Source organism: Sarcophilus harrisii, chromosome 5, assembly GCF_902635505.1.
Source record: "Sarcophilus harrisii chromosome 5, mSarHar1.11, whole genome shotgun sequence".
In the NCBI taxonomy this organism is placed as follows: domain Eukaryota; kingdom Metazoa; phylum Chordata; class Mammalia; order Dasyuromorphia; family Dasyuridae; genus Sarcophilus; species Sarcophilus harrisii.
In genome coordinates, this window is record NC_045430.1 from 106,597,635 (window position 1) to 106,624,729 (window position 27,095).

The 27,095-nt window shown below is 39.5% G+C and overlaps 1 protein-coding gene across 2 annotated transcripts; it reads left to right on the forward strand.

Annotated features, from left to right (window-relative positions):
• Window positions 1-1,430: 1,430 nt before the first annotated feature.
• LPCAT3 (lysophosphatidylcholine acyltransferase 3) lies at window positions 1,431-27,078 on the forward strand. 2 transcript variants are annotated; one of them, XM_031938248.1, is made up of 13 exons: window positions 1,435-1,693; window positions 21,208-21,315; window positions 22,399-22,505; window positions 22,898-22,991; window positions 23,193-23,230; window positions 23,643-23,821; window positions 24,672-24,780; window positions 25,289-25,375; window positions 25,464-25,630; window positions 26,000-26,147; window positions 26,230-26,388; window positions 26,499-26,627; window positions 26,723-27,078. In XM_031938248.1, exons 1-12 carry the CDS (start codon window positions 1,540-1,542, stop codon window positions 26,613-26,615), a joined length of 1,467 nt encoding a protein of 488 aa, XP_031794108.1. In that variant the 5' UTR covers window positions 1,435-1,539; the 3' UTR covers window positions 26,616-26,627; window positions 26,723-27,078. The 2 variants fall into 2 exon arrangements, with proteins under 2 accessions (XP_031794106.1, XP_031794108.1); XM_031938246.1 differs by having other exon boundaries at window positions 1,431-1,693; window positions 26,000-26,388.
• The last annotated feature ends 17 nt before the right edge of the window (window positions 27,079-27,095 follow it).

Here is a 27,095-nt window from a genome sequence, read left to right on the forward strand (position 1 = left end):
GAAAATTGTTTTTTTTTTTTTTTCTCTCTCTTGCTCTGTAGTAGAATACCCAGGAAAACCTTCGAATATAATTTAGGAATGGTTCATGGTCTAAAGTTTCCCAAGTATCAGACGGGGGTAAGGGAGTGTTGAGAATGTACCTCATTTTACAAATGAGCTGAGGAACAGGGACTGATCCATTTGCCTGTTTCTTACATTCCCTTCCCCCCCGAATAAAAAAAAATAAATATTCTTTAATTCAGTAACACCGACCCCCTGGTTGTTGCTTGAAGGAGACACTCAGTCCCCTACCTTTCTGGCATTTTTGCTGTACCCATCACTCCCAAACCCGCACACGTAACTCTCTCCATCCTCATCTCCACCTCCCGGCTTTCCTGGTTCCCCACAAATCCATCTCCAGCGAGTTTTTTTCCGATTCCTCCTTAACGCTGTGATTGGTTAACCACCCCCAAAGAGAGGGCCGTCTCTATAGAAAATTCTTATGGAATTTTCTGAACCCGGATGGTGGGGGGAGGGGGGGAGGGGAGTGACGCTGGTGACTTTGTACAGCCCTCCATCACTTAAAATCCCTCCCTGATGACATTTCCGTAATGAACAACAACAGTCCCCGGAGGTGACCCCCAGTTCATCCTGTCTGCCTCGCCTCTGGCTACGTTACTGCTTATATGGCGTTGGCGCAGTTTGCGCAGAGACGTCCTCATCGAGGGCTTCCTCAGCCCTTACAAATGCCCGCCGACCGCTCGGGGTCTCACGCGAGGCAAGCCGGGAGATGAGGTGTTACCGCCTCGACGCCCGCTGCCCGAAGCACGACACCACGCCGGCTCTTTGCAGCTTCAGCCGGCTCTGGAGACCAGCCACGAGGTGGGAGAGATGGGGGTGGGCGCTTCCAAAGGCAAAATCATTTCGGGGGGCGCTCTTTTTTCTGGGGAGACGGTTCAAAGGAGAGTGAAGCACGAGGTGCCCATTAGGCGGCGCACGCGACACACCAACAAGCCTCTCTCCATCTGTGTGCCCCAGTAACCCCCTCACTCAAGCGACCCAGAGTAACCTTCTTTCTCAAGAATCAATGACCCCTCCCTTCCCCGACTCTCGCCTGCTCGGATCTCGGCCAATTGGGGAACAGAGAACGAGCCGGCCTGTCCCGGCCTTTCCTTAAGACTCCTCCTCGAACCAGTTGGAATAGAATCGTAAAATCACTTCTCAGCCGGTTTGGGAATCCTCCAATGGAAATTCTAGTTCCCTCTCCTAAGCTCCGCCCCCATCCTCCTAGCCTACCGCGTTGACGGTCTGGTTGGAGTCACCTTTGCCTTACAAACGCCAAACACCGCCTTCTTCCCTCCGAGCTTCATCAAGCCCCGCCCCCTCCGTCTCATAGCCCAATAAGAATCCGCATGTCTTCCGACTGGGCGGGCTGACAGCCAATGTCCACGCTGTGGGCGGGCTCCAGGCTGGAGTTGAGGTGAAGCTGTTGCGCCTTGCCCACAAGCGTGGCGCGCGAAGTGGGGTGGGGGGCGTCCCACGGGGGCGCCCGGAGTTAAGATGGCGACGGCAGCTGATCAGGACGTAGAGACGACAGCCCAGCTAGTGGTCGGGGTCCTGCGTGCTGGGGTCGAGGCACAGTGGCTCGGGAAGTTGTCGGCGTACCTTGGTGCCTCAGAGCAGGCGTTGCGGCTCATCATCTCCATCTTCTTAGGTAAGGGGTCTCTCCTTCCTCGGGCTGAGGTGCCCCAATGTAGAGGGACACGCCTTCCCCCCGCCCTCTCTGTCCTTTCTCTGGGGCATTGTCCCGTGCGACCCCCGACTCCCCCCATTCCCCATTCCCACTCTTCCCTCCCTCCCCCAAATTCACACCAGCCACTTCCGGGGCACGAATCGTCCCCCACCCCTCATGTGCCCCTCACTCTTCTAGGTTGGCTGAGAGCCGGTGCCCCTTGACCTTTGCGCTCTCCCTTCTCCCTCCCTTCCTCTTTGGTGCGCTCCTTATGCCCTCTTCCCCCCCTGCCTCCATGCCTTGTCCTGACTCGCTTGTTCCTTGCAGAGCCCGTGCCTCCCATCCTTACCCCCTCGCCTTAACCCTGTTCGGGGCAGTGCCTCTCTACAAGTCCCTGGAGACCCCTCTGCCTTGGTCCCGTCCTTCCCACTGGTCTGTGTGCAGTGCCCCCTGATGTCTCTCACTCCGCTCGCGGTCGTCTCCCGGTGCAGCCCCGTTCAGCCGACGAGGAGCCCCTCGGTCTGCAAGGCACGACCTCCCTGGCTTTAAGTCCCAACTGAAATCCTGCCTCTTCCAGGAAGCCTTCCAGAAATCTCTCAATTCCAGGGCTTTCCCTCCTGCTGTTATTTCCCAGCATGCTTTGTTTGCATGTATCTCCTAAAGGGCAGGGATTAGTCTTTCCCCTCTTTTTGTATCCCCGACTATTGGCACTTAGTAGAAGCTTAAAGATGTCTGTGGAATTGCTAGCTGCAAGATCTGGAAAGGTAAAAGACCCGAAGCTACCCAAACCCTTGCCCCCTGCGGCTTCTCTCTCTATTCTACTGCAGCCAGAGGAAAGCACTACGTCCTCGGATAAGTAAACTCATAATAATGGAAAAGCCATAACTACTGAAGTAATCAGAACATTCTTTGCTCAAGAAAGGACACCTGAGCTTGACTTGGTGGAGCTTGAAAAAATCTAGGAATTCTCATTTGCTCATAAGCAAAGGGTGCCAGCAAGAGGAACTGCCTTTGCTGAAGCTTGGGGACAGAAGATAGAATCTCACTGTATAGGAGGAACAGCTAGTATCAGACCAGTTAGACTTGCGTGTGTACTACATGCAAGTATGTCACATGAAAAAAGTCTGGCAAAGTGTCCGTTATTTTTATACTGTGTCTAATTTTATATATCCCTTCCACCTAATAGCATGGAACTTATTGGTTTTGAGGGGAATATCAATTCCCTTTAAAGATGATTCACAGATTTTTGCCATGTGGACAGTTATGTTGGTTGTCCACATGGTGTATTCATGTACTCACAATCTGTGCTATAATTGCCTTCTTTTACCGAGAATATAGGCTCCTTCTACAGGATTACAGAACATTCTTCTTGTCAGCCTCAGATCCCTAAGCATTTTGTGTTTGAGTAGTTGAATATTCACTAGAGGGCATTTTACATAATATATTAGCCTAGGATGGTAAAAGTGAAGCAAACCTTAAAAGTCGTCTAATCCCAGCCTGTTTTACCAAGAACATCAGCTCCTTCTACAGGACTACAAAACATTCTTCATGTCTATCTCAGATCCTTAAGCATTTTGTTTGAGTAGTTGAGACTGTTTGTTAAAGAATATTTTTACATTCTATATTAGCTCGGGATATAAAGGTGAAACCAAACCTTAAAGGTCATCTAATCTAAGTCCTTCATATAAAATCAGGATAAAAATTGGACCCAGAGTGGTTGGTTAATGATTTGCCTAAATTAATTCAAACTCAGGTCCTTTGACCCAGAGCCAGTACTGTTTTTATTGTACTATGCTATTTGTTAGCATTCTTGACTCTCTAAGCAGCATGGAGAATGCCCTTATATACTGGTTCTTATGTGCCAGATGTGATCAGTGTCATCTCACTCTTCGTAACTCCATGGACCATAATTCACACCTCTATCCATGGGTTTTCTTGGCAGAGTTATGAGAGGAGTTTGCTAGTTTCTAATCCAGTGGCCAGAGAGGTGAAAAAGTGACTTGCCATTTGGTCATTCAGGAAGTAAGTGTCTGAGGCTGGATTTGAACACAGGCTTCCTGACTATGGGCCCACTCTCGATCCACTCAGCCATCTAGCTGCCTCTCATTATACACTTTGAAAGATCTGTGCTTTCATCTAGATGCTCTTAGAAGCAGATAGTAGGCAACCTTTGAATTGCCTTAGCCAAAACAAATCATCACCTAGTGGTCAGTCCTTTGGAAATATAACTTAGCTAGGGCTGGGCCTCAGTTGCTGGGTCAGTAGACTTTCTAGCTTGCAAGAAACAGCCACAGCTTGGACTTTGCTGACATCCTTTTTGAAGAACTGACAGGCCCCACCCAAAGAGTTGTCAGAGTAGCACTTTGGGTGGAAGACTATACTAGAGTACAAAATGAAATTGTTTCTGTACTGACAAGCTTAGAATCTATTTAGTGGGAGAAGGTTTATGTGCATGAAACTAGAGAAAAATATAAGCAATATGTAATTAAATTCTAAATTGTATGGTGTATCTGCTAGAGAAATTCAGAGGTGAGAGGTAAGGATTGGATTAACTACTTTAAAAGGTGGAACTTAAAACTGGACTTTGAAGAATAGGTAAGATTTTGGTTGAGAGGAATGGGGAGAGGGCTGACTACTGAATGAATGAAGTCATAGATTGGGGCTGGCTGATGAGTGGGTGTAAAGAGTTTCATTGGAAAGAAGGCTTGATAAGGTACAGCCAGATGGTAGAAGGCTTTTGATGCCAGCTTGAGGAGTTTGGACCTGATCTAATAAGAAATAGTATATTACTTATGAATAATATCAGCAAAGCAAATTTTTCAAAATCCAAAGTAGAGATCTTGAATAAATTCAATTTTTCAAGTGACCTTGATTAAAAATTAGTATCATCCTTTAGTATGACATCCAATTTCCCCTATGGATTTTTTCTCTGTCACTTTGAACTCTTGTTTCAAGCTATGGTCCAGTAATTCTGGTGGACCAGTTCTTATCTTTGCGGTTATATCACTTTTTTCTTGTCCTTTCACTCTCGTTATCATGGAAATATTATTCAGCATGTTTTACACAACGGTGTTCCAAGTTCTTCAGTAAGTCATATGTGCATACACCCTGGTCCTCTATATCACTGTTTTGTGTTTTAGGCCCAGTTAAGGTAATACTTTAGACTCATACCACATAAAACTGTTTTGTATAAATAAGTAGCCATTTTGTAATACAATTAAAATTATAGTGCAGAAACATACCTCTTTGTGGGAAAGAAAGCATATAAAGACAGATAGATACTATGCACATGGGAAAGATCACAGATCTAAGTGTTGATGCCCTTCCTTTCTCCTAGACATTAGGAAGTACTGTTTATTTGATTCCATTGTATAGACTAGCAGTTAGCAAACTGTTAAGTTAGAAGTATGGTGCTAAGTTTTTTTACTTTATTGTTTCATATAGTATCAAAGAAAAAAAATGGAAATCCATGTACAGCTTTTTGGTATCCTTTTCCACCATCTCCAGTCAGAAAGGGAGACTGATACCACCTATCATGTAGAGATTAATTTAGGTTCGAAGTACCTTTTAGATCTACCAGTTAGTAATATCTTACTGTGTAGACTATTTTAGAATTATTTTCACTTTCCTAACAGCTGACTGATATTTCTGTGAAGGCAGGGAGTGCTACTTGAAGAAATACAAGAAGACAATATAGACTAATTCCAAACAAATGGTCCAGTGAGAAGTCTAGTGGGCAGACCTGGAGAGGGTACCGATACGGCAGTCCTTGTATTTTTGTATATTTTTATATGTTTTGTATATTTGTACAATTCTAAGAGACTTGGATATCTTTGGGGGGTGAAGAGTATTAATAGTAAGTGTAATAGTTGGTAGGAAAGAAGAGAAAAAAAACCTGTGTATCCTGTTACTTGGTACCTTCCTGGTATAGACCAGAGTTCCAAAATTGATTTTGAAAAGCAGCAGTCCTTGAGTATTTGTTGTCCAAGGTCTCCTAGAAATTCCTGAAAACTTTTCAGGGAATCTGTGAGCTCAAAACTTTTCATAATACTAATACTAAGATGTCTTTATTTCTATGGCAAATATCAATTCATGTAACCCACAAAAACAAAAGCTTTGTTGTATATGTGTCCTCAATAATTTTTGAGAATGTAAAGGAGTCCTAAGACCAAAAAGTTTGAGAATCATTGGTATAAGATGACCTTTATCTCAGGATTCACAGTTCTCCATGAATTAATTTACCATCATTGGTTAGATACAGTGGGGTGGGGGAATGAACTTTGGACTTGGAGCCTGATCTCTGAGCTACACAACTTATTGTTCTTTAAAGTTTTTGAACCTCCATTTCCTTATCTATGTAATGTGTCCTAATAATTTATAAGACCTTCAAAATGCCTTTTCTGAAGAGGTTGAAAAAAGGGTAAGGCAGGATTAAGACCTATGGTTTCATTTCTGTAGGGAGCTCCCATTAAGGAATATCTGCCCCCCAGTGCAGAAAGTGTGATTGGAGTAAGCATGGAGAGTTAACTCTGGTCATTACATAGCAGAAGCTAGACTTGAACACAGGTCCTTTGGACTCTGAGGGGAGTTCTCTTCTCACTCACTGTATTTGATGCATCTGTGCAGTAGAAATAAAAACAATTCTCATTTCTAGAATTTATAAGTAAGGTAATAAGATTTGCAGAGCACTTTCCCTCCTATAGCCCCATGAGACATATAGTACAACTTGTTTTTATACCCATTTTACAAATGAGAAAATTGAAGCATCTGAGTGATTTACTTTCCTATAATTACATAACTAGTAAATATCTAAGGCAGTCAGATTTATGCTAACATGTCCTGAATCCAAGTTCAAAATTCCATATACACACTTACATAGACATTCTTTTTATAAAAAACACTTTGGAAGTAGGACCAGTGCTCCAAAAAAAGATTAAAATTAGCTCATCCAAACTAGATTTTTGATCTGGACTCTTAGCTGGGGGGTATCTAAAAATAAATGCTTTCTAGAGTATGCCCCTTTTAAATCTTTCAAATGTTATTATGGAATTAGCATGTGGAGACCTCCCAGTTTCTATTCTGAACTCTGGTCAGAATGTCACCTGGCTTAGCACAGTAGCTTTCCTCTGGTACTCTTCTTGTCCCAGGGCTATGATTTAGCAGATAACATACCAGACACTGCAATTGGAGCTTACTGAATTCACATCACACAAATTAATGACCTTTAAAGGAAATCCTCTTGTGCTCAGCTACAACTTGCAGTTTTCTTTGGACTGCAGTTATGTTAGGCTCCTTGGGAAACAAATCCATGCTGTACTTGGCTCACTCTACATCCCAATCACAGCTCAATCTTTGTCCTTGATAGTAGAGTTGATGAACCCTCAAAAATCCCAGCCTTCCAGTTCCTCAACTTCTAAAACACATGATCTGTCTCCTCCCTACTTCAACCAAAAACAGAAGGAATACCTTTTGGCTAAATTTCAAATTCTTGACCTCTTACACTTTTCTACAGAAATTTCAGATTCCCAGTTTTCCATACCTATTTGTAATCCTTTCCTAAACCTCTTAGTCTTCACACCCTGACTTTTTCACTATTTTCCTAGCCTAACTTCCCATTCTTTTTTTAAAGTCTGAACCCTAGAGCTAATCAATTTAATACAATATTAACCTAAACCCTTGGTCCTGCCTGTCTTTCTGCTATTCAAACTCTGCTAATCTATCCTAAATTGCTACCCTATCCACCCTGCCTTCTCTGAACTGACTGCTACTAGAAGTAATTAACTCATGATGACTGAATCCAGTACAAATAAATGTTTCTAATATCTGCTTTCTCTACCCTATTTCAGGCTATCATCATTCCTCTATACTCCTACTATAGCTGCCAGATGTTAGTCTCCTCTTTGTAAATAATTCTTTTTTTAATTATTAATTTTTAAGAATGTTTATACATTTCATTTTCCAGTAATTATTCCCACCATAGCAAAAACAACAGTTAAACAAAAAACGACCACTACTATAGTCCTTTATCTGATGTTCTACTTTAATGTTCTTTCACCTATCTTCTGAAAGGTGGATGTTCCAACATCAATCATCTGATCAACCAACATTCATCACTGTATTTGACTTGAATTTTGTTTGGAAAGGGTTTTTTTACTGCTACCTTCACTTACATTATCGTAATTATCCTGTATCTTACGTTTTAGGTTCTGCTTTTTTGTTTCCTCATCAGTTATAGTCTTTATATTCATCATTTCTTATGAAACAGTAATCAATCACGCTAATACAGCACCATCTGTTGAGACATTCTTCCAGTGTCTTCCTTTACACAGCTAACCAGAATAATCTTCCTAAAATTCAATTATGACCACATCACCCACCTCCTTGCTTCCCCCAGATAAAATACCAGGTCTTTAAAATTTGCTATAAAAGGCCCACAGCAGTCTACCTCTAGTTTAAAACCTCACAGCTTCATTTTGCATTATTCCTTTATACATCCTGTGTGTCTGACAAACTGGACAGACTTCTTGCTATCCCAAACTTAGAAAGTGCCTTGGCCTGTAGCCCTTCCCCCATGACTTGAATGTACACCTCTTTCTAACTTTCAAAAGTCCTTCCCTTTATAGGCTCAGCTCACATGTCAGCCTTTCCTGATTCCCTACCACATGTCCCAGTTGAAAGAGTTCTCTCCCTTGTATATTATTTAGCATATTTTTTCTAGCTCTCCTTTACTCCTTCACATTAATCTGTTTTATTAGATTTAATCTGCCACCAGTTTCTCATGTATACATGTCCCACCTCCCAGAAGTCATTTCAGCTGGTTTTACACCAACTCTTTTTTTGGCTTCTACAGCCCTGTCGGCATTGCCAGGGCTGTGTCCTTCACTGGAAGGTTTTTGTACTACTCAGCCCTCACCCACTGGGTCTCTGGACCGTCCCCATGATATTCCAGTATCAAGATTCACTGGCTTTTACCTTCTGGACCAATGCCATGAAACCCCAAAGACCCTGATCTTGACCCAGGGTGGCCTCAGGGCTACATGTCTACAGGTTCCTTTTCTGTTGTTTTTTTCTTTCTGCCTCCTTTCCTCTAAAAGCTTTCTCATCAGTTGCCCTTGTTGCCAAGTTTGCACATGCCTCCTGCTCCTCAATCTCATTCTCCCTTGAAACCACCAGTACTGTTCAGTACTTACTGTATTGGAGGGGTTGGTCAGCGACCTCAGAAGTCTCTAACCAGCCACCTTCCTGTCACACCAGATCTAGAAGATCCAAGGAAATGTCACATGGAGAGCCAGCATGGTAGAATGGAAAGAACATGATCTGAGAGGAAGAAAAATGCACTTAGTAGCTATGGTTTCCCATTTTCTCCTTGCCTTTCCCTCCCTTCCCTCTCCTTTCCCCCCTCCCTCAGCCCGGCCCTGTGATAATGCCCTCCTAAAAAAAAAATCATCTTTTATCTATTTTGTGTATATTTGTATCTGCATTGCATGTTTCTCCCAAACAGATTCTAAGTTCCTTGAGGGCTAGGTCTGTTTTAATTTTATCATTTTATTCCTAATATTTAGCAGTTCCTGGTACATAAAAGTGTTACTTATCCTATCCCCAACTCCTTCACTATCACCCCTACCTTTATGTCCTTATATGTTCCATGAGGGAAGAGACTATAACTTTATTTTATCTTTGAATCTAAAATCTAATGAGGGGATTGTTATATGGTACTCAAAAATTTTAGAGCAATTTTTTTAAATGGCTAGGTTCACCTGACAAGTAGTTAAACAAGAAGTTGATAAATGGGATTTCTGGACTTGTTATATAGCAAGCGTCTGAACAGGTTCTGTTGCTGGGTGCTAACTTCTGCATTTTTTAATCTTTCCTGTACATTCACAGCTACAAGTTTCATCAATTTCTAAACCTTCCTGTTTAAGCATTGTTTTTCCAGTCACTTATTTTTCTCTGTACCCAGTGTTATAAAAATCCTCAGCAATAGAAATTTAAAACTCTGAAAGTCATTTCATCGAACAGCTCTATACTAAAAAAATCCCTTCAAAATAAATCAGAAAATGGGTTGGGGAAAAAGTGGACATCTACTTGACTGATACAAAGTCTTCTAATGCTTCCTCATGGCATGGAGGGGAATCTAATTTCCCAAAGGCTATGTCAACATGCTGTGAGTTCTAGCAGGTCTTGCCTTACTGGAAAGATTGTAATTTTGGCACCAAACTGTCTGCTTTCTGAGGCCAGAATGGCCAAGTACAGAGACGCTTATCAGTAGGCTGACCTTTTAGTAGAATACTTTGACCATCTTGAAACAAAGAAAAAATACAAAATTGCCCATGATCCTATGCTTCTCTTTGATTTTGGAATGATTCTGGCAGAACAGAAGAAAGGGGATCAGTATACCAAGAGACAAGCTGGTCTTAGACATACTATACAAATTAGCTAGACTGTTAGTTCCCTAGAGCAATGAACAAGTGGTTCAACTGGAACAACTGGGTCATATCAATGCTGAAATGCTTTCTATAAATGAAACCAAAGGAAAATTGAAGCTAAGTGGAAGTGTAATACAGCTGTTTCTTTATAGAAACAAATAAAGGATAACAAAGTTGGGGTTTTTGTGCATTCAAATGTAATAGATTCCTTTGGTCTATGCATTTAGGCTCTTCTCCACTCATCTTTCATGCTTGCAAAAAATAATTTTGCTAAATTGCAAAATTGATCTCCTCCCTCCTGCCCCCAAATTCCTGTTTGGCATTTATATTTCTTCATAACCTGGTCACTTCTAGGTTTATGGAAGGTGGAGGTATGCTTAAAGTTCTGTTTTTCATACATTCATAAATCCTCCAAAATTTGGCTTCTGCCTATGTTTTCATATTTTTTTCCTATTTCTCCCCTTGAGGTTGCTTTGATCCAACTGGCCATTGAAGTTCCTATCTCCTAGACTCATTAATCCATATCTTATCTCCATGCCTTTTTATCATTGATCCTGTTCCTGGTGTAAAGATGCCCTCCCTGTTCACTTATTCACCTTAACTTTTTCAACTGTCCAGCTTCCTTTTAAAATTTCATATCAAGTACCACCCTCTAGTGTAGGAACTAATCCCCAGGGATTAGTGTTTTCTTTCTTTCCTGAAATTGCCATATATTTATCTGGATACAAGTTGGAATGTAAGTATTTTAAGGACAGAATCATTTAATGAGATTTAAAGATGAGAAATCTTTTGGTTTTCCATCCCCTAATAGTGTTTTGTACATACTTAGTTTGATAAATGTTTGTTGAATTGATTTGCCTACTAATTTTTTTTTAGTTAATAGTATTTAAAAAATTTTTTAAATGCATAAAAATAGTTTTCAGCATTCACTTTTGCAAAATCTGATGTTCCAAATTATCCTGTCTCTCCCTCTGCACCCTCCAGAAAGAAAGCAATAGGTTAAACATGTGCAATTTTTATACATAAACTTCCATATTCATCATACTGTGCATGAAAAATCAGATCCAAAGGGGGAAAAACCAAACAAGTAAACATTACGATCAAAAAAGGTGAAATTAATATGCTTTGATCCACATTTGGTCCCCACAGTTCTCTCTGGATGCAGATGGCTGTTTCCATCACAAGTTTATTGGAATTACCTTGAATCATCTCATTGTTAAAAAAGAATCAAATTCATCCCAGTTGATCATCACATAATCTTGTTGCTATATACAATGTTCTCTTGGTTCTTCTCACTTAACTTAGCATCAGTTCGTGTTATAAGTCTTTCCAGGTTTTTCTGAAATCAGCTTGGTTATTTTTTATAAAACAATAATGTTTCATTATCTTAACATACTATAATTATTCAGCTGTTCCCCAACTGATGAACATCTACTCAATTTTCAGTTCCTTACCACTATAAGGACTGCTACAAACATTTTTTTTTGTACTTGTGGGTTCTTCTCCCTTTTTTTTATGATCTCTTTGCAGTACAGACCCAGTAAGACACTGCTGAATCAAAGGGTATGCACCATTTTATAATCTTTTGGGCATGGTTCCAAATTGCTCTCCAGAAGGAGTGTATCATTTCACAACTCCACCAACAATGTATTAGTGTCCCTGTTTTCCCACATTTCCTCCAACATTTATCATTGTCTTTTCCTGTCATCTTAAATCAATCTGAGGGATTTTGTGAAATGGTACCTCTGAGTTGTCTCAGTTTGCATTTTTCTCATCAGTAGTGGTTTAGAGCATTTCTTCATATGATTCTAAATGGCTTTAATTTTTGTTCATATCCTTTGAATGTTTATCAATTAGAGAATGCTTGCATGCTATTTTTAAGGCACTGTGACAGACCATGAATGTAATAAAATGAACACTATCCTTGCTTTCAAGGAACTTACCAATCTAGTGACTATGATAAGATATGTATGTCTTTAAGGATAATAGGAGATAAGATGTGTTGAGGGCAGAGAAGTATTGTGCTGTTACAGATTTTGAGGAGTTATTTTTATATACTTTCAGTTGTTGGGAATCAGGAAAAAAAGTCCCTGAGCCCCTGATCTTGGAATTATAACCCACTTTGAGGTAGGAGTACACCTCTATGGATGGATGAAGCAGATTGTAAAGAAGGAGGCTTTAGTATTATGCCAAAGGAAAAGAGAATAAAATAAATAAACCTGGAATGACAGGGCCAGTATAAAGTAACATTCATATATCCTTTTTGAGGATGTAATGTGCTCTATATCTCATCTTAGCCTTACAGTAATATTGATATGGATATTATTATCCTATTACAGATAAGAAAATTGATGCTCTTAGAGATTAAGTGACTTGCTCATGATCATACTGCTAGTAGTAGTGTAGCAGGATTGGAGTTCAGGATTTTGGGGCTCCACGTCTTAATTCTCTCCTATGCCATACTGCTTTTCTCAAATCATAGGGTTTTTGAGTTAAAATAGTTATCTATTCCAAGTCTCTCACTTGGCGGCTTTTTTCCTTTCACCCAGATGCTGACATGAGTAGCCATAGAAGCTTGAGGTGTAGATTCCATAGAGTTTTACTGAGGACATATTTTGGGAAAAGTGTATAAAATGGTTTAACATATAAATTAAGGCTCACTCATTTGACAAACAGTATATACCTATGGTGTACATTTCAGAACACTAGTCAGCACTGGAAAAGCTCAGTCACTGTGAGTCTTAGTAGCCTTTGCCCTTTTCCTTTCACTCTGTCCCTGTCGGTAGAAAAAAAGGAAGGACATCATTGCATAAAACTGAGGCTATTTTGTATTTTTTTTGTTGTTTCATGAGATACTGTGACCAAAAATTCATTGCCTAGTGACAAGCTTATTAATGTTGAGCCTCTCAATACTAAATTAAACTGGTTGTTGGAAAACAGTTAGTAGGGTCATACTTAGAAGCCTTTATTACATGATAAAACCTATCCTAGAGGAAAAAAGAATGATCATTTATTAAGTATGATGTAGGTGGAGAGTCTGGTTTGAACTTAAATGATCTCCAAAGTTCCTACCAACTTTGTGAGATTAATGGGAAATATTTAAGTAACAAACGATTGGGGTCAAGACTGGGTGTGGAAGCTAGAGGAAGAGATGGGTTAAGGAAAAGGGGAATGGCCTAAGGAACTCCCAAGTATCCTTTCCAGTTTTATGTCATGTGAAAATATGGTAAACATGCTCTTTATTCAGATAATTTATAAAACTGTTGATCAGGTCAGTGGCAAGAACAGATCCCTATGGCACTCCACAAAAGACCTCCTTTTAGGTTGATATTAAGGACCAGACTCTTTTGGTCCAGCTGTTCACCCAGTTCTAAATCTTGTACTGTCATCTAATCCACATCTCTTGCTTTTTCCACAGAGACTTTATATCAAATATATAGTTAAAATTTAGGGCAAGCATATATTGCATTCTTCTGAACTACTAGTTTGGAACACTGTCAAAAAATTATGTCTTCTAGATTTTTAGTCAACATCTCTAAATAATATGTGCTAGAATTTTTTTCAGGAATTGAAGTTGTCACTTTCATTAACTTAAGTTTACAGACTTTGTCTTCCCTTTGTTTATGAAAATTTGATTAGGTCCTGCCAGCTTACGTAATGTAGGAATAAGTAAGGCTTGTTCTGCAGGAATTGCACTATTAAAATAGGTTTGGTAATAGAACTCAAGTGAGTTTGAAAGAGAAGTGAATAAGTTTTAATTCATGAAAGACTTAAAGTGAAAATAATTTCCATAAGCCATAATAAATGGCTTGTAAGTTTCTAACCTATATCTTTTTTCTGTGTGGCTTTTCCATTTATTTTTCTTTCAAATAATTATACAGTAGTGCCCTTAAGAATGTGTAGAATTCTTTTTTTCTTTAATTTTTATTCATTTATTTAGTTAGTTAGTTTCTTTAGTTATACTTTTTATTGACAATATATGCATGGGTAATTTTTCAACATTGACCTTTGCAAAAACTTCTGTTCCCACTGTTCCCCCCCTTCTCTCCTTCCCCTCCTTCTCTCCACCCCCTCCCCTAGATGGCAGGTAGTTCCATACATGTTAAATAGTATATGTTAAATACAATATATGTATACATATTTATACAATTGTCTTGCTGTACAAGAAAAATCAGATTTAGAAAGAAAGTAAAAATAACCTGGGAAGAAAAACAAAAATGCAAGCAAACAATAACAGAGTGTAAATTCTATGTTGTGGTTCGCACTCATTTCCCAGTGTTCTTTTGCTGGGTGTAGCTGGTTCTATTCATTACTAATCAAATGGAACTGATTTGGATCCTCTCATTGTTGAAGATAGACACTTCCATCAGAATTGATCCTCATATAATATTTTTGTTGGAAGTGCATAATTTCCTGGTTTTGCTCATTTCACTTAACATCAGTTCATGTTAAGTCTCTTCAAACCTTCATCCTGCCGGTCATTTTTTATAGAACAGTAATATTCCATAACATTCATATGCCACAATTTTACTTAGCCATTCTCCAATTGATGGGCATCCATTCAATTTCCAGTTAGAATTCTTTCTTTTTTGCTGTCTTCATTGGGAGTAGGGGGAAACCATGGCAGAAACCATTAAGACAGTTCTTACCTATTTAAATTACTCAGAAATGCTAAAAGTGTTAATATTCCTAATAATTTTGGATAGAATCGTATTAGAAAGGACTGGCTAGGTGGTCAACAAAACTTGTTGAATTGAGCTTATGTGCAAGGTCCTGTGAGGGATACAAGTCCTATTAAGGGTATGAAAATGAATGAGAAGAGGAATTGCTCCAAATAATTTTTTAAATTCAGTCTTTCATATAGTGTTAATAGGTTGCATGCAATTCTTTTGAAGAACTAATTCAGATTTGTTTCTGTTTGTTGGGTATGGGGTTCCTCGTAATATTTCTGTCCTTTTTTTAAGCCTTTTTTATGATGTTTCAACTCTACTTCTCATTTGAGTTTCTTTTTCAAAAAATAATTTTCTTTAGTTTTAAATTTCTGGGGAGGTTTTTTTGTTTGTCTTTTTTGTTACCGTTTTTGAGTGGGCCGTTGATAGGCTAAGCTGGATGACAAACCTCTTGTGTCCATCTCTACGGAAGTCATCTACTGCTGTTATCTACATAGTTTTATGCTTGTTTGTCATATGCAGTGAGATAGAAGTGCACCAAAAGGAATGACAGATAAGAATTCCTATCTGAGAAAAATGAGAGGGCTTATTTGAAGTGATAATAGAACCTAGAAAACCGAGCTAAAAGAATAATAAACATAATTACTCTAGCAGTTTAAGTCCAGACAGTGTTAAGAGGCAACAAACACAGGCCCAGTAGGGCAGGCAGTGTGAAAAGGAGACTGTCACAGTCAGAGCACATAACCTTTTCCATTAATAACCATGAACCTACAAAAATGAAAGGGTGATGTTTCAGTGATAATTCTGCTTTTATTGGTTCTTAGACATTGTACTTTGTAGAGAAATTTGGTGTTAAGAAGACTGTCAAAACAGTATCAGTTTGGGAGGAAAAAAAACTTTCAGAAATGGTGAGGAACAAAAGAGCTTAAATTATACACACTATACTGACTGTTCAACCAGAGATTATGATAATTTTGGTTTTTTTTAAATTGATGACAAATTTTGTTTAGATTACTCATAAAAATCCCCAGAATACTCCCAATTGAAATCCCATATTATAAAATTCACCAAAATAGCTACATAGGCAACATTAGTGATTGTAGGTATTTAAAGTACATGTTTTCATTTGTTTAAATTTTTAAAAAATACACACTTTACAAGTTAGAAGAAAAACTAGACAGTGGAAACTGAATGTTGTAGTCATTTAAAGTTGTCACCATACCAGCCCTGAAGTCAGGAGGATCTGAGTTCAAATCTGGTTTCAAACACTTAACACTTCTAGCTTTGTGACCCTAAGCAAGTCACTTAACCTCAATTGCCCCAGCAAAAAATAAGTACATAAATAACGTTGCTGCCATTGCATACATTTAACCTATATTAGATAGCTTGCTGTTTTGGGAAGGGGAAAGGTAAGGGAGAGAAGAAGAAAAAATGGAACACAGTTCTAATAAATGTTGAATGTTGAAAACGATCCTTATATGTATTTGGAAAAAATGTTTGCCAGCTTCATAGGATCTGGTGAGATTTCTGCTCTACAAAGATTCATATAATAATTCAAAAAGCAATAAGTGGCTGTTGTATATAAACATGTATATAAATTTGGAAACTTCAAATTTCCATGTCATTATAAGGCATCTGAAAAGGATTTTAGTTGAGAATATTTGATGTATAATAAGTAAAATATTATAAAACTGAAAAAAAGTTGTCTTTTTTTATAGTTTGGGGATGAATGTGTGTTCTATTTGATTCTGTCTTGGAACACACATTCATCCCCAACAACAGTAGATAATACATGGTCTACTATCTAAGTGACTTAGCTTATAAGTTTCAGTTTTCTTAACTGTAAAGTGAAGGAGTTGAACCAGAAATATCTCTCGAAGTCTCTTCCAGCTCTAGAGTTATGATGCTGTGATCCAATGTATATTTCTTTAACTTCCTTTTCCTTATTGCAATAGTTGGCATGAGCAATCTTGTTTCATGGTCTTACAAGTTAACATTTTTAAGTGTCTAAACTTCCTGTTTCTCCATTAAAAAGAATGTATACTTTTGAGCATATTAATGAAAAAAATTCTGTAACACATTTAACAAGAGTCCCTATGCTACAAAATTTTCCAGAAGTAGAGAAAGAAAACAAGTCTGTGAAACACAATACTAATTTCCAAATTAGGAAAAGGTAAAGCAGAAAAAGCATATTATAAATCCAAATCACTAGTGAACTTTTGAGGCAAAAAATAAAATGAAATATCAGAAAAAAGATTGCGGCACAATATTTTTGAAAATTTTTTCATATGAGCTTTTATGTTCAGACCATGTATTATCTACTGTTGTTGGTATATAGTATAAAATGTTGGTCTAAATCTAATTATTGTCCAACTGCTTTCTTGTTCTGGTAAATTTTTTTGTCATCAGAAAATCCTTAGCCCAGAAGTTGGTATCTTTGGGCTCATGAAACACTAGACTACTGTGTGACTAACCTAGTTTCTCCTAATTAGCAGCTTTCATGTTTTTTAACAAATACCAAATAGTTTTGTTTGCTGCCTTATTATAGCATAGCTTGAGATCAGGCTAATAATACTACATATCTTTCATTTTTCCGTTTCCCTTAAGATTCTTCACTTTTTGCCTCCAGATAAATTTTGTCATTTTAAGCGTGGCCCTTTCATGAACAATGAAAAGCTTTCTAATTTTTAAAGTAGGAGAGACTAAGGTTCACAAATCTCTTGAGCTTGGCAATTAAGAGCTTCATTTGGCTGTGCCCATCAGTTGTTCACACCAAATCTCTTCAATTAAACTTGTTTGGGAATTATCAATGTTTTCCATTTTTAAAAATTTTTTTTTTTTTTGGTTCAGCATTTGACTTAGTCTTTATTTAGGGTATTTTAGATCTTCATTTTTTGTTCATATTTCCTCTAATTATAATTTTTAATGTTTTGTGGTCTGTGATTCTTTATTTTGTTCCATGGAAGCCTGCAAAGGAATTTTCTTTAAGAATCTCATCAAATCCATTTTTCTAATTATGTGTTCACCTTGATATTTATCTTTCAAATAGTTAATGAATGAATGAGTACTATTAATCACTTATGTCCCAAGTGTACTGTAGTATTTAGTACAGTGTAGTAAGTAAATAGAAGTGGGAAGTTATAAAAATAGAAGTTAGATCCCCCCCTTTTGGCCCTAAAAAAAACCTGACTGAGTCCCAAGCACCCTGTAGTAAATACTGAGGGTGCAAAAACAAAAAAAGTCCTGGACTCAAGTTTACATTCTAATAAGGTAGACAATTATACCTAGGACAGTAGTTGCCAGGAAGGGATATTTTGGTTTGGCAAGTTAAAACAGTGGTGAGTCAAATCTATGTGAGAGCTGATTGCCATTTTAGTAAAGATGATAGTGTTGACTGTTATTACAATTCAGATCTGGAAAGTGAGATGAAGGCAAGAATACAGCAGGCAGGGAAGATGACACGGTCTAGTGTCCAGAGTACAGCAGCAGGCAGGGCAGATAACAAGAAAATAACCAGGGCAGAAAATGCAGCATGGCTAGGACCAGCTAGATATAACTGGCCTATGACACACCTGTGAGGATTTTAAGGGATGGGATTTGTCAAGTTGACAGGGGACTTTATAATCACATAAAATTAGTGTCTTGATGTCTGAATTTGTCAACTTTTTCTTTACTCCCTTATCAGTAAAGCAATTGTTTCCTGTCCTTTGGAGATATAATCAGGTTTTATTTTGTTTTGTTTTGTTTTGTTTTCCTTTTGGGGGGAGAAAGTCAGAAAGAGAGACAGAGAAAGACAGGAGATATTACTCAATGTTCATTGTGATTCTGTGCTGAGCACCTTCCCACTCTTAACAGAAAAAGTATTTGTTATCTAAGTATGTCCCCTCTTATCTGTAAATCTCATCCACATGCCTATATTTGCATTTAAGTCACTGAGTTTCAAAGTATGTTCATTTCTATTTAAATAGGGAAGTGAGCCATTAGGAGTGTGTAATATTGTCTACACTGTCAGATACAGTTGCTTTGCTGAGTGGTTTTGCTTAACTGTTACTTTTTGTAACAAGAGGATTCATTGTCTGAAGGGTGGCTTGTATATGGGGAAGTGACTGAGCTATAAAAGGAAAAATCAACAAAACAAATGTTTAAGTATACTTGGAAGATCTTGGTTCATAGAATTTCTCTACCTCCTCATTCTGTACAACTGTACATAAACGTCATTTTTTCATCATTTATAAGCTTTATTTTCCCCCCCTTTGGTTTCTTTACAAATGTTTTTCATGAATAACTGCAATGATCCACATCAAATGAAATGGTGTTCCTTGTTGCTTTTGTACACATAACATGTGTACAAAGGCTGACTGAGGAAGAACAGTGAGCCATCAATCCATTTAGTTGCAACATCCTTCTGGTTGCATTTGTAGTAAGTGTCAATATTGATGTGAATCAATTTAGAAGTAGAATCTCACTCTTAAAACATCTAAGTTAACATTTGTAGATAGGCAGTTCTTAGTGATCTCAAACCCTTTTCTCCAAAGAGACTGCCCAGGGCCACAGTTACCTCTTATTTTTGTTTCATGCATTATTATGCTCAAATTGGAATTCATCACCTACTGAGATATTAACCTAATGATAAGTTGTTCCACACCCATCCAAGCCAGCTCTTAGAAAATAGACACAGCCTGTTGCTGTGACCATATTTGAAACCTTTCCAGCCTGGACAGACCGTACCAGCGTAACCTTTGAGAAGCCAGTGCCACAATGAGTCAATAAGTAGGATTTTGTATAAAGCTAGAAGTCCTTAAGGAGTCTATGAAATAGCTGCTGAAAGTTCCTATAATCTTACCTTTGCTTACCCTATTGAGTATGCCTGTTATTTGACCCAGATAAGTCTAACTTCATGTATATCCACTTGGGTATTGAGGTTTCATTTTTACTAAGTTTTTCTCCCAAATGGTAGAATGAGACAGAACTTCCAAAGATGTACCACAAATTTTGTTCTTTATAATTTTACTTATGTACACACATGTATATATTTAATATTGCAGTGGCAATAATAGCAATAAATTCTCTTGCATTATTACACCCTATGCTGTATCTTATGATGTAAGCATCCTTCCCAATCAGTGTGCCTAAGCTGGTCTGCACTGTTACTTTTCTGGATTTGTCCAAATTTACCTACTCTTTTATTCACCAAAACGACCTTAGGCTTTGCTTGGCAGGGGTGCTCTGATGGTGTCTATATTATAGAATTGGTGGTCATTTATCCTGCTTTCACTTTACTACCCCTACATTTATCTAATCGCTTGTGATTTACCATAGATGCAATACTCCCATATTTGGCTGCCCAGGCTTTGGGTGAGATCACTGATAACTTCCATGGATTATCCAAGTGTTTGTAGTACTTAGGACCAGGATCTTTGATAATTCCACTTAAATGCTCACTCCTAAAACAAACTCGACTTCTACCTGCTATCTCTAGAGGACAGATGTATCCTGGTCATAGAAATGAGTGTTACAACTGCGTTGCAATTGGCTCCATATGCCCTGACCTTCACATTTTAATATGCCTGTAGGTAATACAGGTTACTCATCTAGTTAGTAAATAGTAAGCAATGACGTATGTTCTACACACTTAAGTGCTGGGAATGTGAAGAAAGACAAAAGACATTACCTCACCCAAGATGCTCACAATATAATATCAGAAACTACATATAAAAAACTGGAAAGTAGGGAGGGGAGGTGCGTAATGAAGTTGGATGGAAAATGATTAGATGAATGCCCTGGGAACCCTCCTGAAGAATTTGGGAGGAGCAGTCTCCATGTCCACTCTCTCCGTGATCTCAGGGGAAGTGTATTAATAAATTTGACTTTCAGACTTTCAATATTTGCAATATTGTAGGATTATAAGCTTCTAGAGACCATGATGAAGTCCAGTAATGCAGCTGGGTGGGAAATAGTTTGTTCTTTAAAATAACAATAAAGGGGCAGCTAGTTGGTATAGTGGATAGAACACCAGCTCTAAAGTCAGGAGGACCTCGATTCAAATGTGACTTCAAATGCTTAACACTTCCTAGCTATGTGACCCTGGGCAAGTTGCCTGGGGGGCAGGGGGAGGGGAGGAATGTTTTGCTTATAGGGTTTTTTTTTCCTCACACATATAACTAATTTGACTCATACTACCATGATACTTGAAACACTGACTGAAGCAGGGTGTTTAGGATTAAAGTTATGATACATATTTGGGAATTATACCATTTAGAAAAAAATTTTATAGAAACAGCTTTGATACTCAAGTGGATCTACATGAAATTTTTCTCAAGGTCTAAGTTGATAACACTCTGAAATTGAATAGTTCCTGGATAGTTGGGATAGTAATCTTTTTATCTCTTCTTCTTTCCAGGATACCCCTTTGCCTTGTTTTATCGACAATTCCTTTTCTACAAGGATTGCTACCTCATCCATCTCTTCCACATTGTTACAGGCCTCTCAATTGCCTATTTTAACTTCGGTAAGTAATCTGAGAGAACTAAGATAGTGTCCTCATTTGTAAAATATTACCTTATAAAAAGAATTTAGGGAATGAAAGAGAAATATAAACACAGTCACTTTAAGGAGGCTTTAGTGGATAAAGAAGTATTCTCATTTATTCGATATTTTATTTTTTCCAGTTACATATAAAATAAATTTTTTAAACATTTGATTTTAAAACTTGAATTCCAGATTCTCTTTTTCTCTCTTCCCCCATCCACCCCCATTGAGAAGGCACATGTGAAGTTATGCAAAACAGTAAAGAATTATCTTGACAAACCCAGTGTTTGTGTAGAAGAGAGTATGGATTCCTCCTTTTGCTTCAAAATGGCTAGTCATCCCTTTTTTTTTTCCCCCTCTACTGTTTGCCAAAATAGAAACCTGAATGTTTCCTTCAGCTTTACCTCATCAACAGAAATAGAAGTTAGATTCCCCCTTTGGCCCTAAAGAAATCTTGACTGTGAATCAGTGGCATTCAGAGAGGTCAACTTTCAGTTTTTCCCTCAACTGAAGCCAAAGATCATTCCATCTGTATGAGCAGGGACTTAAATAGGATTTGATTCCAAACCATTTAGTGGCAGAACTAACATCTGAAAACAGCAATACAAGCTTAGCAAGTTATACCCTACTGTGCTTCAGTTGGTTGATCTATTTGCCCAGCATCTTAAATTGTGGTTCCCCAACCCCATGAAGGGTCTCATAACTGAGTGTGGAGATTGTGAAATTGATTTATTATCAACAAATGCTTACATATGCTTGTATACTTATTTTCTATACCTATATGCCTGCAATCATGTAAAAGTTTTTCAGATTAAAAAGTAGAAACACTTTAATAGGCCCTGCTGGACAGAACAGATTCTCATACTTCAACTAGCTATCAGTCTTTAAATAACATTCTATTCAACCTAAATTCCTCATGGCCAATGGGAAACCAAAAATAATGTTCTACAACAATCCAGTATCAGAATGATGTACCCCAATGACTTCTCAGATTCAGAATTTCAGGATGGATGTGAACCCTGCAGATTCATTCTAGAATTCCTATTCTTTCACCTCCTTTTAGGAAACCAGCTCTACCACTCTCTGACATGTGTGGTGCTACAGTTCCTCATTCTTCGGCTGATGGGCCGCACTATAACTGCTGTCTTGACCACCTTCTTCTTGCAGATGGTAAGTTTCATTCCACAGTTCTCATTTAATGTTCTCATGGGAAGAAGGTGGTGCTGGGATATTGCACTGGGAAGGAGACCTGGGTTTCTTTTTCTGTCTATATTAGCTGCGTGGTATTCAGATGTAAAGGGCAATCAATAATCATCGCCCTTTCCTGAAGGCAGGGAGCTAGATCTGGAGTCCCCTTGAAACTGCACATTCTAAAATTCTGTAACTAGATATGCCCTGGGAAAGAAACACATTTTTGCTCTTGCTCTGAGAGTAGGGGAAAATGAAAAGCAGAAGCTAAAATCGTCACAAACATCCTGGGTGACCCAGAGCAAGTAAGATAAAGATAAAAGAACAGATAAATCCAAGATGATAGTTAAACGAATTACTGTTGCCTCTGGCAGGTCTACCTTCTTGCTGGTTACTATTACACAGCCACAGACAATTATGACATCAAGTGGACAATGCCACATTGCGTCTTGACCTTGAAATTGATCGGTAAGTGATAATGGCTTTAATTTTTTTTTTTGTCCATTTCCTATACCTATATTAGGCTCCTCCCTTGTCAACCAACTAGAGACTGTTTTCTCCCCTACCTTCTTGGGATTGTGCACTTCCCACCCACATTCAGTCCTTGAGCTACACATTCAGTGCTTCCCCCTCCCCCTCCGCTTTACCCCACCTTCTCTCTCCGCCCAGGTCTGGCTGTTGACTACTATGATGGAGGGAGAGATTGGGTAAGTAAATACACATTCCACAGGGAGACTGAGGAAATAACCAGCGGGAGGGGAAAAGGCTAATATTACCAAAACTTGTACCCCAAATCCCAGGAGCAGGAAAAACTCCACAGCCAGGGTTATCACTCTGATCCAGATAGCACCTGAGAAAGGATCAGCAGATCTTATTTGCCAAGGTTCGAGCTCTTGACAAAAGTCCAGAGATCACTGACAACAGGGCAACTGGGAGGAAAAGAAAAAAAGAACTGCTCAGCTCCCCCAAACATGGTTACACACATACAAAGGGATATCTCCCTGCTGAAGTGAATGCTTTGGAACCAGAGAAATAGGGCTCAGAGTGGAGATCAAGCTGTGTTGTGGGGAATCTCACAAGGCTATTCCTGAAACACTCATTCTCTTTCCTTTGGTACAGAATTCGTTGTCTGTTGAGCAGCAAAAATATGCCATTTTGAGAGTCCCTTCCTTGCTGGAAATTGCTGGTTTCTCCTACTTTTATGGGGGCTTTTTGGTGGGACCCCAGTTCTCCATGAACAATTACATGAAGCTGGTGCAAGGACAGATGACTAATGTACCAGGGAAGAAACCCAACAGGTAATCTTATCCCCAGAGATCTTGGCTAACAAGTCTATCTTAGCATTCTAGGATTGCAGTCCCTTCTCATACAGGGATCTTCCTAATGGCAAGCCTAACAAGTGCTGGAAAATATGGGCCTTTATCACCCAACCCCCAGACTGTTAAAATAGGCTATTAGTAAAGATGTGCCAGGATGTTTGTGTAGGTCCAGTGAATCAAATGCAAATGTTTTTCACACATCTTATACAAACTATTGTACTTCTCAGGAAGATCCACACCTCATGCTTCCCCCTACCCTCCAAGTTTTTCTTTAAACAAACATTCCTTGAACTAGCAGATTGAGTATAATTAGAACTATCCATTTGCTGATAGCTTGGATAATTAAGCCAACATTTGCAGCTTTACACTCAAGTGGGGAATGTTATGGTTAACTACTTAATGTTAATGAGTGCCTTCAGTATGTTCTTAAAGCTGTATCCTATTTTGTTGAAATCAGTAGCATCCCTGAAGTAAGAAAAATCAATCAGGAAGATGTAATTTATTAGGAGCCAAGCCAAGGCTTTTGCTAGATCTTTAACAAAGACTCTGCTCTTTCTAATGCCTGTAGATTAGCACAGGACCTCTTATGTCCATTCAAATCTTTTATGGAAAATGTCTTTCCTCACAGTTGAGCCCTTGGGGAAAACCTCTTACCCATTCCAATTGATGGTTAAAGTTCTCCATATTTTAAATTAGAAGGGTGAAGATACATATAGTGACTTCATTTCTCCCCTGCAGCATACTACCTGCTCTCAAGTGTCTGAGTTTGGGCCTCTTCTACCTGGTGGGCTACACACTGACATATAGTGACTTCATTTCTCCCCTGCAGCATACTACCTGCTCTCAAGCGTCTCAGTTTGGGCCTCTTCTACCTGGTGGGCTACACACTGCTCAGTCCTTACATCACAGAAGACTATCTGCTCACTCAGGAGTACGAAGTGAGTAATTACCCTGAAGAAGACCACTTGTTCTCTCAACATGGGATTTCATTGCTGTGTGACTGCTAGCCAGACCTCATTTTCTCAGCCAAAGACCAAACGGGTACATTGTACTTTCGAAGATAACTCTGCCACTGCCTTGGTGCCTCTCACCTCAGTACCCAGGGCAAACTGCTTAGAACTTTGGCTATTTCAGTTCGTGGTTATGCTAAGCTTCTGTGGAGGTCTGAAGGCATAGGGAAAGACAAGTCCCAATTTTTGCTCTCCATCTAACCAACAGAAAACTTGACCCGTATTCAGACACACACAGGGAAACAGTGGAAGAAGGGGAAGAGTTGTGGTCCACTTTCCTGTTAACGAGGAAATAAAGCTATCTTGAACCATTAGAGATTAGCAAAAACAAACAAAACCAAAAAAATTACCAAACGGGGCAGGTCAGTCCAGAGGACAAGCACTAAGGGGTTTGTTGAGTGGCATCTTTAACTCGTGTTTTCCCTCTCTCCCAAAGAACAGCCCATTCTGGTTCCGATGCCTCTACATGCTAGTTTGGGGCAAGTTTGTGCTCTACAAGTATGTCACCTGTTGGCTGGTCACGGTGAGTGGGAGAGGGCCAGGGAAGGAAGCCTTGAGCTGGGAGGGACTAGAAATTTAATCTTTTACTTGTGACACAATTCTTCCTTCAGGAAGGTGTGTGCATCCTGACCGGGCTGGGCTTCAATGGCTGGGACGAGAAGGGACACCCCCTGTGGGACGCTTGTGCCAACATGAAAGTGTGGCTGTTTGAGACCACACCGCGATTCACCGGCACCATCGCCTCTTTCAACATCAACACCAATGCCTGGGTGGCTCGGTAAGCAACCACATGTGCACTGCAAGGGTATCATTACACCATCTTGCATCTTTCTTGCCTGAAAACTGAGCGACAAATGCAGTATGTTTTTGTGCCCCTGGAGGGTGAAATCGGAGGCATCATGACTTCCTCCAGTGGGTACCAAGCTGGCTTCATCCTCTGCTCTGGCACAGGGTAACAATGTGAGCCTTGCAAATCATTTTACCTTCTTATTCCCCCACTCCCATTCCTTCTGCCTCTACCTGCCAGCATCAATGGGAAGCACAAAAGAGCTAGCAACTAGCCCAATTCTTGGACATGAGAGAGGGAACAGAGGTTTGCAGAAAGTCCTGGTTTGCCTGGAACTCATGTTTTCCCTTTTGTTTCCAGCTACTTTTTCAAGAGACTCAAGTTCCTTGGGAACAAAGTGGTATCCCAGGGCCTGTCCCTCCTTTTCTTGGCCCTGTGGCATGGGCTGCATTCCGGCTACCTGATCTGCTTCCAGATGGAATTCCTCATCGTTATTGTGGAGAGACAGGTGGGACACATACACTACACTGGAAAAGTGAGTAGCAGTGAGGGCCAGGTGTTGACTTTGCATTCCTGTCTGTCTCTTCCAGGTTGCCACCTTAATTACAGAGAGCCCAGTCTTGAACAAGCTGGCATCCATCACTGCCCTCAAGCCCATCTTCTACCTAGTGCAGCAGACCATTCACTGGCTTTTCATGGGTTATTCTATGACTGCCTTTTGCCTTTTTACCTGGGACAAATGGTTCAGAGTAAGTTGAGAGGGGGGACTGCCTGTCAGGATGGAGAACTAAAAACCAGGACTTGAAATTTTAAAGATTATATCATAACCTCAGTCTCAATGATTTGCATCTCTCTACAGGTCTACAAGTCTATCTACTTTCTTGGCCATGTTTTCTTCCTGAGCCTCCTATTCATATTGCCTTATGTTCGCAAAATAATGGTGCCAAGAAAAGAAAAATTAAAGAAAGCAGAGTAATCTGCCTCCCTGGTAAGTGCGCCCGAGACATTCAGCAGAGATTACTAAATGAGAACTTTGGTTGGTAGGGATTGTTGGATTGTTCTAACGAGGCTTTTCTCTTGCAGATGGCCTAAAATGGGACTGGTACAGGAACTACTGCCTCCCTTTTCATAGGACTCCTTTGCCCTGAGAACATGCAGAAGACAAAACCAGGGACTGGGAAGGAAGGCATGGCAGCTGCCAGCAGGTCTCTTCTGCCAGCTAAGGGGAAAGAAACCTTAGGGGAGTGTGGAGGGACCCATTGCCTTATCTCTCCCCTTCCAGCCGGGAATCTTTTCTGCTGATTTACTATGATTCTACACGTGCGGATACCACAGGCACTTCCTGGTGAAAGGGAAGGGACACAGGTTCTACCTGCTTCATTTTTCTACCTTGGAATTGTACCAGATAAAACCACTTCTGTTTGTTGTTCAGTTTTTCATCTAGTGCCCCTGGGTG

What these genes read in the sequence shown, in the direction of transcription:
- LPCAT3 (XM_031938246.1), top strand. Translation starts at nt 1,540, where the DNA reads ATGGCGACGGCAGCTGATCAGGACGTAGAGACGACAGCCCAGCTAGTG. An exon ending in CATCATCTCCATCTTCTTAG is followed by an intron (nt 1,694 to 21,207) that starts GTAAGGGGTCTC and finishes TCTTCTTTCCAG; the next exon opens with GATACCCCTTTGCCTTGTTT. An exon ending in CCAGGGAAGAAACCCAACAG is followed by an intron (nt 23,822 to 24,671) that starts GTAATCTTATCC and finishes TCTCCCCTGCAG; the next exon opens with CATACTACCTGCTCTCAAGC.